At 37.8% G+C, this 13562-nt stretch overlaps 1 protein-coding gene across 3 annotated transcripts in view; it reads left to right on the top strand.

The window, feature by feature from the left end:
- The window catches only part of Hadhb (hydroxyacyl-CoA dehydrogenase trifunctional multienzyme complex subunit beta), a 43247-nt gene that overhangs the window by 4970 nt on the left and 24715 nt on the right, over window positions 1-13562 (top strand). For all 3 annotated transcript variants that reach the window (XM_078029543.1, XM_005322567.4, XM_040271459.2), the window contains exons 2-4: window positions 1971-2045; window positions 2150-2194; window positions 12615-12714. In XM_078029543.1, the coding sequence (XP_077885669.1) occupies window positions 1979-2045; window positions 2150-2194; window positions 12615-12714 (212 nt within the window). In that variant the 5' untranslated portion in view covers window positions 1971-1978. The remainder of the gene's footprint in view (window positions 1-1970; window positions 2046-2149; window positions 2195-12614; window positions 12715-13562) is intronic.

Below are 13562 nucleotides of genomic sequence, written 5' to 3'. Positions count from 1 at the left end.
TAAACAAACCAACTGCAGTGTAGCATGGGAGGCAACCAATCAAGGGTATGAGTACTAAAAGGGGAAGTTTATTGGAGTTCAGCTTGGAGGTTGGCTACCATAACCTTCATTGACAAATCCCATGAGTTCTTCTCATTTTTATTAAAATTAAAACATGTTTCAAAATTAAGAAATTATAAAAAATATCCAATGACAAGTGTTCCTTCCACTTAAGTTCCCCTTCCTTCCTGCTAAAAATTATTTTTTAATATTTTCTTTGTACTTCCAAGGATGTTTTATATTGATAGAAGGAAATTACATACTATTTTTTTTCTTTTTTAACATGATTGATAACGTGATACACACTCTTTTGTATCCTATTTTCTTCACTTAATAATATAACTTAGAAATGGTTCTGTGCGCTGGGTACGCACCTGTAATCCCAGCATCTGGGGAGGCTGAGGCAGAAGGATCTCAAGTTCAAAACCAGCTTCAGCAACACAGTGAGGCCCTAAGCAACTTAGTGAGATCCTGTCTCTAAATGAAATATAAAAAGAGGCAGGGATGTGGTTCAGTGGTTAGGCGCCCCTGGATTCAATTCCTGGTACCAAAAAAAGAAATGGTTCTGTGTTGGTACATAATAATTTCTTTATCTCTTACAGGTGCATAATATAGGGTTGTAGCATGATTTTTTTTATCTAGTGCCCTTTTTGTTGGTTATTCTAATCTTGCTATTATGGTGGCAACATAAGTCATGAATATAATGTCCAATAAGGTAAATTCATAGTAGTGGAATTGCCGAATTAAAAGTCAGATGTGGGGCTGGGGTTGTGGCTCAGCGGTAGAGCGCTCGCCTAGCATCTGTGAGGCCCTCAATTCGATCCTCAGCACCACATAAAATAAATAAATAAATAAATAAATAAAATAAAGGTATTGTGTCCAATTACAACTAAAAAAATAAATATATTTTTAAAAAATTTTGGGAGTAAATGAAACATTAAAACTTTTTTAGTGTTGACAAGTAATTACCAAATTGTCCTGCCTAGGAATTGCACAGTTCACACCTTGGTGGCGGCATATGAGTGTGTGTTTATTCATACTCTTATCCACACAGTATATGTCAAGACTTTTTGATTCTTCACTGATTTTATAGACAATTAAATCTGTGTGATTTTAATTTTAACTTCTCTTATAAGTAGAACTGAAGATGTTTTCATATATTGAAGAGCCATTTATATTTCCTTTTCTCTTAATAGTCTGTTCATATCCTGTATCCATTTGCTGTTTTTTTCCCCCCCATTTGTTTTGTAGGAACAAATGGGAAATTTAACATTTTGGGACCTGATATATTTTAAATATTTTTACTATATAGGCTTTTTGTATGTTTTTTGGCTTTATAATTATTTTGGAATAGAAACCAACTTTTGAAGAAAAAAGTAGCAAGTATATAACTTCAAAATTTTTTTCTAATATCAATTGAGAGTAAGCTCCTAATGTGATGCTTCCTCATCTCTGAAAACTTTAGTGTTTTCAGATATTCCTAAAATACAGATATTCCATAAAGCCTTCTATATAATCACAACACAGCCTTCAAAGGCAGAGGATTAACACTATTGTTTTCATGGTTCTGTCCAGCAGTCTGTTTCTTTGGCCTGAAAGAGAAAAGCACAAACCTGGAGCTAGACTGCCAGGGTTCAAATCCCAGCTCTACTACTTACTAGCTTTGGGTCTTTGGGCAAGTCACTGAATCCCTCTATGCCTCTGTTCCCTCATCTCACAAAAACCTATAATAATCATGCCTGATTCTTAGGTCATTGTGAGAATTCTATGGTTAGTGCTTATAATAGTGTGAAAACTATAACAGTACAGCTATTATAATGTCATTATTAGAAAAAAGATAGACTAGTTTTTTATTAGCTATGGTTATCAGAGATTATAGACCACAGATTGCTCAAATAACCTAGGATATACTTTGTTCTTCTCTTTTTTAGGTTTCAAAATGACTTCCATCTTGACTTCCACTTTAAAAAACCTTCCCAATACATCAAAATGGGCCCTCAGATTTTGTAAGTATAATTGTTCAATTTTAAGATTAGATTTGGATTTATGAGCACTTTACACAGACATTGAAAGATATTGCTTTTTGTAAATAATTTATTTTGTCTTTCAGCTGTAAGACCTCTAAGCTGTTCCTCCCAGCTATTAGCTCTCTCAGGTACAGTAATTTAAAAAACAAACATTTCTTATTTAAGTGTTAGATTCTATATTTGTGAATTTTAAGTAAAAACCAAAACTAATTTGCTAGTTCTCTTTTTGTCAGCAACATGAACATCACTATTACCTTCAAATTCAAAACATTATGGGTTAGGCTGGGGATGTGGCTCAGTGGTAGAGCATTTGCTTAGTATGTGCAATACCCTGGGTTCAATTCACACCACTGCAAACAAAACTTATAGGGCTTGAAGATAGGAGATAGTTTTTTGTGTTTTGAAGCTCATTGGATTCATGAAATTTCCATAAACTTGTTGGTCGGTTTTTTTACCTTGTGGCTATCAGTCCTAGAGATGATTAGTTTACAAGTAGCCTTGAGACCATTATGGAGCTAAAAGTTAACTTTTAAAATTTGCAGTTAGTGATAGGCTTCTCTATTGAATATCTTCTTACCCCATATATAAGGTATTATTGATATAGAGGGGAACTAGTTAATAAAAGAAAATTGTTTAGCTAACATGAAATAAAAGTAAGGAAATTTATTGATTTGATATAGTCATTTAGACCCTCAGTAAAACCAGTGAATTAGGCTTCTTCATGGTTGAATATACGCTTCTGCAGAATTTGCTTTAGGTATATATCTTCACTGGTCAGTGCCAAAAATACCCTGACAAATTCTTAGCATTTTTCTCCTTGCCTTTTTTTTTTTTTTGTATTGACCTATACCTCTCATTTTGGTTATATGTTGGTCTTTCTACTTACATAAGAATAGAAAAAGTACCTTCCAAGAGTCAGAAGACTTGTACTGGGTTCTAGCTATACTTTCTGGGCAGTGTGGCCTTGAATTGGTCACCTTGCTACCCTGTGCTTTAGTTTCTTCCTCTAAATAAGAAATAATTCTAATCTTGACAATGTTATATAGCTATGAAGATATCTCAAAGCCCTTTATAAACTCAAGTTCAAGATGGTATTGTTATATTCTCAGAGATCTGTGCCTAATCACAATTAGAGAAGTTTCATGTTGTCATGTAACAAGTAGATTTTCTATGACTTATAAATTCTAACTAGAGTGTAGATTTTTGTTAGCTCCACAAAGAATAATTTCTTTCTGTCTCATTTCACCTTTTCCCTAATTCAAATGTGCACCAGGCCTTTGCTGTGCACTTTCACACAAATAGACCTAATCTTGCTGAGTGGGAGAAGGTCATTCTGAATGCCTACAAAGAAGGCATTTATGTGGCATTGAGACTGTTCTTCATGTTGCTCTGTAACTATTTCGTTATATTTTGTCTGCCCAACTACATTGTGAAACTCTTGTGAGACGAGTTTTCTGTGTCCTCAGTGTCTAACATGGTGTCCTATAAGTGGTTTGTATTAACACTGATGATGATAATGGTGCAATAAGGCGCCTAATAAAACAAAGAAATGTGACCAGCTGATTTGAGGGCAGGTAGTGGCATGTGCTAGTGCTGAGCAGGTTTTAGGTTGCAGTAATTTTGTTACTAATATTTCCTCTTACTCATGTAAATGTCCCTGCTTGACTGGGCTGTTAGGATGAAGGAATTAGAAGAAAGGAGTATAGGATTCATTGATGATGTTTTCTGGTGAACTATGTGTTCCAGGAAATTTTGACTACTTGCTATGATGACACAGTACTAAATCAGTCAGGGTCACTCCAGGTGAACTGGGCTGGTACGAAATAATCACACAAAGACAGAGAAATACCTTTTTCTTTGGGTTCTGTGATGGCTTCTCTGACTCAGCCCCCACAAAGGAGGCAAGGCAGGCAAGAAAGAGTGAGGAGCATGTTCTGAACCCTTTTATTGGGGAGAAGCTGTTCAAATGAGGCAAGGGGTCAGGTTTCAGGGGATTGAGTCTAGCTTCATGATGTCTGCTGTCAGCAGATTGACATCTTGGAAGGCTATGCCCTTCCCATGTGCTGTGTGGGAATCATAGGCAGAACAAGTGAAAAGGACACATACAGCCCAAATGGGAGGCAATGTCCAGTCCACTTTGTGTGCTCAGTGTTCATAGTTCACTCACATACAGCCTATGGTTGGCTCACCATATACATAGCTCCTGTCCAGAATGGCTCATGACACTTTGCTGGTGATATATACCTATGTTTACATCTCTCTCTAAATATATACATATGGAAATATAGCAGCTATATAATTCTTGATGCATCTTTATCTTCTTTGATTTTAATTGTACGTGAAGAATATAAGATATGAATCAGACAGTCATTGAATCCTAGATTTTGAAGTCATCGAGTCCTTCCTCATTTGCAAATAAGAAATTGTTGTTAGAACTCTTAATTCAGCACCCTTCACTGTAAGCTTGGTCGAATCCATTAACAACTTGAACATGACGCCAGCAGATTGGGCTAGTATGTGTAAAGCTGTGCTAAATGGAGGTCAATACCTGTTATGGAAGGTTGCCAATGAGGAATTTTGCAAGGAGATGGCTAGGCGAAATGCAGCAGCTGGTTATCCTCAGAGAAATCTAGATATGTTGTTAGGAAAGGGACCTTATGAGGATCAGCAGCAACAAATTGCATATGATCCTGGCGTATACTCACAAATTGCTGCAGAGGCGATTAGGGCATGGAAGACTTTACAAGGACATGGAGGTTTACAAGGTCAATTATCTAAGGTAATACAAGGAGCTAATGAACCTTACGCTGAATTTGTAGATAGGCTTATTCAAACAGCTACCAGAATTTTGGGAATACAGAACAAGCAATGCCATTAATAAAACAACTGGCTTATGACCAAGCGAATCTTTGGTGCAGAGATATCATTAGACCATGGAAACAGGAAGATTTAAACACATATATTAAATTATGTAGAGACATTAATGAACAAGAGCAAGTCATGGCAGCTGCAGTAAAACAGGCTTTAGATGCCAGAGACATTAATGAACAGGGGCAAATTGTGGCAGCTGCAGTAAAACAGGCTTTATATACCAGGCCAAGAACATGCTACAATTGTCAACAAACAGGACATTTTAAAAGGAATTGCCCCATAGGAGGAGGATTTAACAAAACTAGGTATCAAAGGAGTAGAATATCGGGTATTTGCCCACGATGCCGTAGAGGGAGACATTGGGCTAATGAATGCCGTTCTCAAACCACCATAGAGGGCACTCCATTACATTGGGCTAATGAATGCCGTTCTCAAACCACCATAGAGGGTACTCCATTATCAAAAAATGAACAAGGACAAGGTGTTTATCCACAATATCGTGGACAAAGGCATCGGGCTCCGTTGCCAAAAAATGGACAGGGGGCCCCAATGCTCCGGGGCCCCAAACCACAAATATATGGAGCACTGGAGGAACCCAGCAACCCCATCAGGGTAGTGACCAGGACACATTGTCCATCAGATCCCTCATCAGACAAACCAGAGGGAGCGCAGGGTTGGACATCTGCGCCTCCGCCAGATCAGTACTAACTCCAGAGATGGGAGTTCAAATCATTCCCACAGGGGTAAAAGGACCTCTTCCCAAAGGAACAGTAGGCTTATTATTGGGACGCAGCTCTTCTAGTCTAAAAGGACTTTTGATAAGTCCTGGGGTAATTGATCCCGATTAGGAAGGTGAAATAAAAATTATAGCCAGTTCTCCAAAGGGTATATCAGTAATTTCACCAGGAGATAGAATAGCACAGTTACTAATAATACCAACCCTACATGATAAATTTTCCAGTCATGCTGTAGAAAGAGGTTCCAAGGGATTAGGCTCCACAGGTGTAGATTGGGCTATGCTTTCTTTAAATTTAGATTCTCGCCCCATGCTAAAACTAAATATTCAAGGACATGAATTTAATGGGCTACTGGATACAGGTGCAGACCTTAGCATCATCTCTCGTCAAGAATGGCTAAAACATTGGCCATTACAACAAGCCACTCAAATGCTTCGAGGCCTAGGAGTGGCGACTAATCCCCATAGAAGTGCAACGGTATTAGATTGGAAGGATCCTGAAGGATGTGAAGGAACTATACAGCCATATGTATTGGATCATCTTCCCGTAAATTTATGGGAACGAGATGTCTTAGATCAATTAGGTTTGACATTAACAAATAATATCAAAATGCACCCACTATTATGGCTAGACAAGGTTTTAGGAAAGGAAAAAGATTAGAAAAACAAGAACAAGGTATAGCAGCACCAATACAAATAGATCAAGGAACAGACAGACATGGGTTGGATTTTCACAAAGGGCCACTGAGACAATAAAAATTACATGGAAATCAGAAAGACCAGTATGGGTTCCTCAGTGGCCCTTGACTAAAGAAAAGATATAAGTAGCCCATGATCTGGTCAAACAACAATTAGCGGAAGGACATATACAACCTTCTGTATCTCCCCATAATTCTCCCATTTTTGTCATCAAAAAGAAATCTGATAAATGGAGATTATTGCAAGATTTAAGAGCCATTAATAATGAAATGGTCATTATGGGATCTGCTCAATCGGGGATTCCTCAATTGTCTGCTTTGCCAAAAACTTGGTATGTTTTAGTTATAGATATTAAAGATTGTTTTTTTCAATTCCAATTCATCCTGAGGATAGTCCACGTTTTGTATTTACTATCCCTGCACTGAATCATGAAGGTCCTGATCAGAGATATGAATGGAAAGTACTCCCTCAAGGGATGGCTAACAGCCCAACTATGTGTCAAATTTATGTTAACAAAGTAATCCAGCCACTTAGAAATCAAAATCCTGAACTACAAATATTTCACTATATGGATGATATATTATTAGCACACAAAGCTAAAAACACATTGCTAGAATGTTATGCCATACTTACAAACTTATTAAAAAATTATAATCTAGAGATAGCAATAGATAAAGTACAATTAAATTTTCCAATTAATTATTTAGGAGTTCTATTTTCCTCACCCATGGTCCGTCCACCAAAAATTCAAATACGAGTAGATCAACTCAAATCACTTAATGACTTTCAAAAGTTATTAGGAGACATAAATTGGATAAGGCCTTATCTAGGTATACCAACAGGAGAGTTAGGACCTTTATTTGATATCCTAAAAGGTACATCAGATCCAAATTCACCCCAAATGTTAACGCCTGGAGCAAGAAAGGCATTAAAAATCATTGAAACATATATGGAAAATATGCCTTTGGATAGAATTGATATAAGTTTGCCTTTATTATTTATTGTACTACCAACAAAAAATATTCCTACAGGAGTATTTTGGCAAGAAGGTCCATTATTATGGATACATTTATCTTATTCTCCTAACACTATTCTTACTAGGTATCCTGAGGCTGTAGGACAATTAATACTCAAAGCAATAAAAACAGCAAAGGGAGTATTTGGAATTTCTCCCAATAAAATTATTACTCCATATACTATGAATCAAATTGATGAATTAGCTAATGAGTTAAATACTTGGGCAATAATCATGTGGAAATCTAATGTTTCATTTGATAACCACTTACCATCTAATCCTTTATTGTCTTTTTGGTCATTGCATCCTGTAATTTTTCCAAAAATGACAAGAAAAACACCTATCATGAATGCTCCAAATATATTCACTGATGGGTCAAATAATGGTACAGCAGCAATAGTTACACCTGATCAAACTTTTATATTTTTAGAACTACAAACGCCAAACAAAACAGCTCCTCAGGAAAAAACCCTCAGAGCCCAACTGCCACCACCGGCTTCCACAAGCCTCTCACCCCCACACCAGTCTCTCCACCTCCCACAATCCTCCTGCTCTTGAGGCTGATTGGCTGGGTTGCGTGGCGGAGCCAAAGAAGTCCCCCAATGAGCAGCTCCACAGAGGAGCCAATCAGCTAGATGTTGCTGGGGCCGCTGTGAGCCAATCATCAGCTGGCAGCTGGAAGTTTGCTGGCAGCTGGAAGTTTGCTGGGGCCCCTTTGGCTGTGGCTCTCAACACTCTTAATTCAGATTCTTATGATTCATTTCTACTGTGTACCCTTAGCACAGTGGAATACATATAAAGGAGCTGATTTATTGCCCTTGAGAAAATTTTGATGTGCCTAAGAGCCAGTGTGCACATGAAAAACAATGAGAATCCTCTGGGAGACATATTTATTATGTTTAATACATAATGAATAACAAATGTTTTTAAAATGGTTTATAGAATTAGTTTAATTTACTTTTTAATAAGCTGAATTGTTTCGTAGGCAATTTTTGCCCTAGTGGTGTCCATAGAAGTTCAGAGGCAGTGACTACAGGTAATCACAGTTATCAGGAAAGTTTTACTAGAAGGTAGAATGTGAAGTAACCTGAGAGACCTGAAAAAATTGGATGAAATGGGACCATACGGATGGAAAGGTCCCTGAATAGAGGTAAGGAGGTTGGGGCAAAAAAAAAAAAGATTATATACCCCAAAAACGTCACATACACACACACAAAAAAAAGTAAGGAGGTTGAAGTAAGCAAAGCTGTAAGGGACTGGGAACTTGCTTGACTTTTTATATTTTGAAGAGTCATGGAAAATACTTTCAGATTGTTAAGGAGGAACCAAGTAAAGTACGAAATTCATTAGAGGAATGAAGAATTCAAATTTTATCTGAAAATGTATAAAAAGAGTATATGTTCAGTTCTTGAAAAGCACAATGATCATGTATCATCTGTCTTTTTATCACATTATTCTTTCTAAGGTCAGTCATAAGTAATCTGCAAATTTAGTGGCCTGTTTTCAGTCCTCATTTGCCTTGAGGATTGAAACATCAACCTGTCTCATTCTCCTTGCCTTCCCTGCTCTTATACACCATCTGTCTGGCTCTCTGGAGCATGCACCTCACTCCCCACCACCTTCTGCCACAGTCTGGCTGGGCACAAAATAACCGAGCCTCCACACAGCCTTGTAGGTTCAAACAGGAACTCCTTTATTCTCCGCACGCGGCCTTCTCTCCAGACACACCACACACCAACCAGAAAATCCCTTCTCTGGCACTTCCCCAACCAATGCGAACTCTTCAGGAATCCCCGCGAGAGCTCAACCGGAACTCAACGGGAACTCGCGAGAACTCAAAAGTCATCATCTTAATGGCTCGCTGGCGTCACCTCTCAACCACTACTTCTGGCAAAAATGCCATGCGTCATCCCGACTTGGCTGTGGCCCTCAACAACCGTGTCTTTGATTCTCAAACTGCCTCGAAAGGTTACCTGCTGACTCTCAACTCTGCTCTTCCAGTGTAGAGAAAGCAAAGCACGTAGCCGAGTATCTTTTTCTTGTGGGCAGTGGACCCCCAAGTTAAGGATGAAAGAGTTCTTACATACTTTACTGGGAAAATGTTAGGAACAAAGAAAACAGCTGTGGGAACAGCTGCTTTTCTCATGTACCATCTGGTATGCCCCTCTCCTGTCCTTTCTGCTTCTTTTTGTGTGCCTTCACTATTTTGTTGTCTTTGATTACTCATTGTTTTTGCTGTCCCATAACACTGACTAACAGATGACTTCAGTTTACCATTACCTTGGTTCTTTATCTTGGCATCTTTTTGGCTTCCACTAATGGGCATTTCTTCCCATGCTTCTTCACTTAGATTCCTGAGAGAGAGAACCTGGCCAGTGCAGTTTATCACTCGTAGGAGATGACATAGGTAACTAGTGGCTGTGGTTTGGATGTGGTTTGAGTACATCCCCCAAAGGTTCATGTGTTGGAAGCTTGGTTCCATTGTGTTGATGTTGAAAGGTGGTGGAACCTTTAAGAGGTGGCACCCAGGAGAAGGTAATGAGGTCATTGAGGGTATCAGCCTTAGAAAAAATTAATACAGTTCTTTTATGACCCTGGTTGGTTCCCTCAAGAGTAGGTTGTTATAATGTGAGGCCACAAAATGTGCTTAGCCCCTTTGGCACATGACCATTTCCTTTCCTGCTTCTTTGCCTTATGGTGATGCATCCAGAGGGACCCTTCACCAGGACACTAGCACCATGTAATTTTAACTGTACAGACACCAGAATTGAGTCAAAATAATCTTCTTTACTAAGTACTGAGCTTAGGTATTCTGTCAGAGCAACTCAAAATGGGCTAACACACTGGTCAGCCACTCTGTAGATTGATTGTTGGTAGGTCTGATTTACCCACATTGAATCTGACTGGCTTTTGCTGTAGACTTAGAGACATAACCACTTATGGCAGCACCTTTGGCAGGGACTATAAACAAGACAGCTCCCTGTAGAGGGGACTGTAAAATTGCAAGTATGTCTTGACTCTGTGATGCTTTCTAAGCTTTATATATCTTTTAACTTTCTGTGTGGCACTCCAGAGTTTAGTTTTTCATCTCGAGCTACGGGCCAAATGGACATACCTACCTGATTGTTTCTCCGTCACATCAGATTTTAAAATGAAGTCATCTTTCTTCCAAAACCAGTTCTTATTTTGTATCGGGTTGCTTAGTCTCCATAAGCTTCCTTTATAATCTTGTTTTCAGTTTTCCTTTCTTCTACATTTGGTTGTCCACCAGGGTACCTAGTCTTCCTTTATAAAATCTCTTGTATTGGTCCCTTCCTTTATGTTCACATTGATCCTGCCTTTACCATGCCATCAGCATCGCATGCTTGGGTCTACCAATTTCCTTGCTTTCCTCCTTGTTGCCTTTATCTCCTTTACCACTGCATCTCTCTCTCTCTCTTTTTTTTTTTAAAGAGAGAGGGGGAGAGAGAGAATTTTTAATATTTATTTTTTAGTATTTGGAGGACACAACATCTTTGTTTTGTATGTGGTGCTGAGGATTGAACCCGGGCCGCATGCATGCCAGGCGAGCGCGTTACCGCTTGAACCACATCCCCAGCCCCTACCACTGCATCTCCATAGAGCTACCAGGATAATCTTCAGACCCTTTTTGTCATTACTCTTAGCTCTCACTACTGTTTCTTTCAAGTCAACCATAGATATTTATCATAAGTATTTCCTGTGACATCAATGAGTGTGGTAATAATGTAGGATTTCTTTTCCCTCACTGTTAATGGAGTGATAAACAGGTGAATTTTAACATTAACAATAACATGAAGATGTGGAAAGGTCTTCAAATTCTGTTGTCAAGTCAGAAAAATATATGTAATACAAGTTATGCATGTGGATGTATTCAAAAGGATTTGAAAGTTCATACACCAAATTAACAGTATTTACTCTGGAAAGGAAATATTATTAATGAGGGAATTTTAGTTTTTACTCTTCAAGTTTAGTAATATTTACTTTTTAAAAAATGATGTGCATGTTTGCATTTTATTCTTTAATTAACTAATTTTTGTGGTGTTGGTGATCAAACCCAGGGCCTCACATATGCTAGGCAAGCGTGCTACCATTGAGCTATGTTCCCAGCCTCTTAGTGAGACACTGTCTCAAACGGCTTGCCTCAAACTTGTGATCCTCCTACCTCAGCCTCCTCAGTTGCTGAGATTACAGGCATGTCACTGCACCCAGCAGGAATGTTACTTTTTTGAGTTAAATAGAGTTAGCCAATTGAGTCAAACAGAGTTGAAGTATTATAGGTTTTTGCAGAGTAGTAATGCACATCACAAGGGGCTTTATTTCTACATAGAAAGTCAAGAATATCAAGCTATGTGAAGAGTGAACAGTATCAAACAATTGTGACTTCTGATGTCAAGTTTATGTATAAAATTGGTTATTTTGGGGCCTGGGCTTGTGGCTCAGCAGGTAGAGTGCTCGCCTAGGCACTGGGTTCGATCCTCAGCACCACATAAATGTCAAATAAAGATATTGTGTCCACCTAAAAAACATAAAAAATAAATATTAAAAAATTGATTATTTTTAATGTAATAGGTTGTCAAACACAATAAAATGAAAATTTTGTTAATTACATAAATACCTTTATCATTGTGGCTAATCTTTGTTTACCTTTAGTATTGTTTAGAGTCATGCATGTGAACTGTATTCCCAGACTCCTCTTTGCAAGATCAGCTGAGGCAGGAGAATTCAAGATAAGCCTCAGCAACTTAGTGAGACCTTGTCTCAAAATCAAAAATAAAAGGGCTAGGCTAGGGATGTAACTTGTGGTGGAAGGACTCTTGGGTTTAATTCCCAGTACCCACCCCCGCAATATATATGTGCATATACATATATGTATGTATGTGTGTGTGTGCATGTATATGTTTGTGTATATATATATATATATATATATATATATATATATATATATTTGTGTAAGTGGTTTAGTAAATAACAATGTAATTCAACATTGAATGATATAATTCTTCTTAGAAATGACTGTCTTCAATAATGTAGAAAGTTGGGCTCGGGTTGTGGCTTAGTGGTAGAGTACTTGCCTAGCATGTGTGAGGCACTGGGTTCAATCCTCAGCACCACGTTAAAAAAATGATAATAGAATAAATTTTAAAATGTAGAAAGTTATCTGATTTCATATATTTTTATTAATAATTCTCTGATCCTTATCTTAAAGCTGCCCAGCCCAAATCAAAGAAGACCTTAGCCAAACCCAATATGAGGAATATCGTGGTGGTGGATGGTGTTCGCATTCCATTTTTGCTGTCAGGCACTTCGTAAGTATAAAATTATCATGTTATTTCTTCCTTCTTTTATGCTACTGACTAAAGTGTTCTTTGTAAATGTAACCTAGTAGGTAATAAAATTGTTAATGGACTAATGTATAGATAGCAACTCCAGGAATAAATATAGAATAAGTTAAACTAGTGGTGAAATAAAATGGCAGAATTTTTTTTTATCCTTTCTCATAAAACAGACCTATCAGATTGAATAAGCCATGCTTTGAAAGCCCAATGTAGATCCAGATACCTTGCTTCCAAGAGCTATCCTTTTCTTTTCTGGAGACAGTATATTACTTAAAACAAAAAACAAACAAAAAACCAAAAAATTATATATATATATATATATAATATATATAATTTGTAGATAGACACAATAAGTTTATTTTATTTAGTTATTTATTTTTATGTGGTGTTGAGGATCGAACCCAGTACCTCACACATTCTAGGCAAGAGTTCTACCACTGAGCCACAACCCTAACCCCGAGTATATTTTTATACCTCCTCAGAAGTTTGAGTGCTGAAGATGTGGGCCTGTGGATACTCCAAAGGGCCCATAATATACTGCTTTGGCTTCCTGGAGATTATTAGACTTGAAGTTGACAGGTCTGGTTCAAACCAGGGGTATAACACAATCCCAAGTGTGTGGGACCAGAATGGTCCTAGACCAGCCTGAAAATTCCTTAGAACCTAACAGCTGTTTTCCTTGGTCTTTTGTGTCTCTACTGAGGTTCAGTTTGTCTAAAAGTTGATAATGGGTTTTAGTAATTAGGTGCAAACAATTCTATTCTGTGTAAATTGTTTTAGTATTCATATTTTGAGTAAGCAGACACTGACTTTAAAAC

This window comes from Ictidomys tridecemlineatus, chromosome 12 (genome assembly GCF_052094955.1).
Source record: "Ictidomys tridecemlineatus isolate mIctTri1 chromosome 12, mIctTri1.hap1, whole genome shotgun sequence".
NCBI lineage: Eukaryota > Metazoa > Chordata > Mammalia > Rodentia > Sciuridae > Ictidomys > Ictidomys tridecemlineatus.
This window is presented reverse-complemented; position numbering and strand designations above follow the sequence as displayed.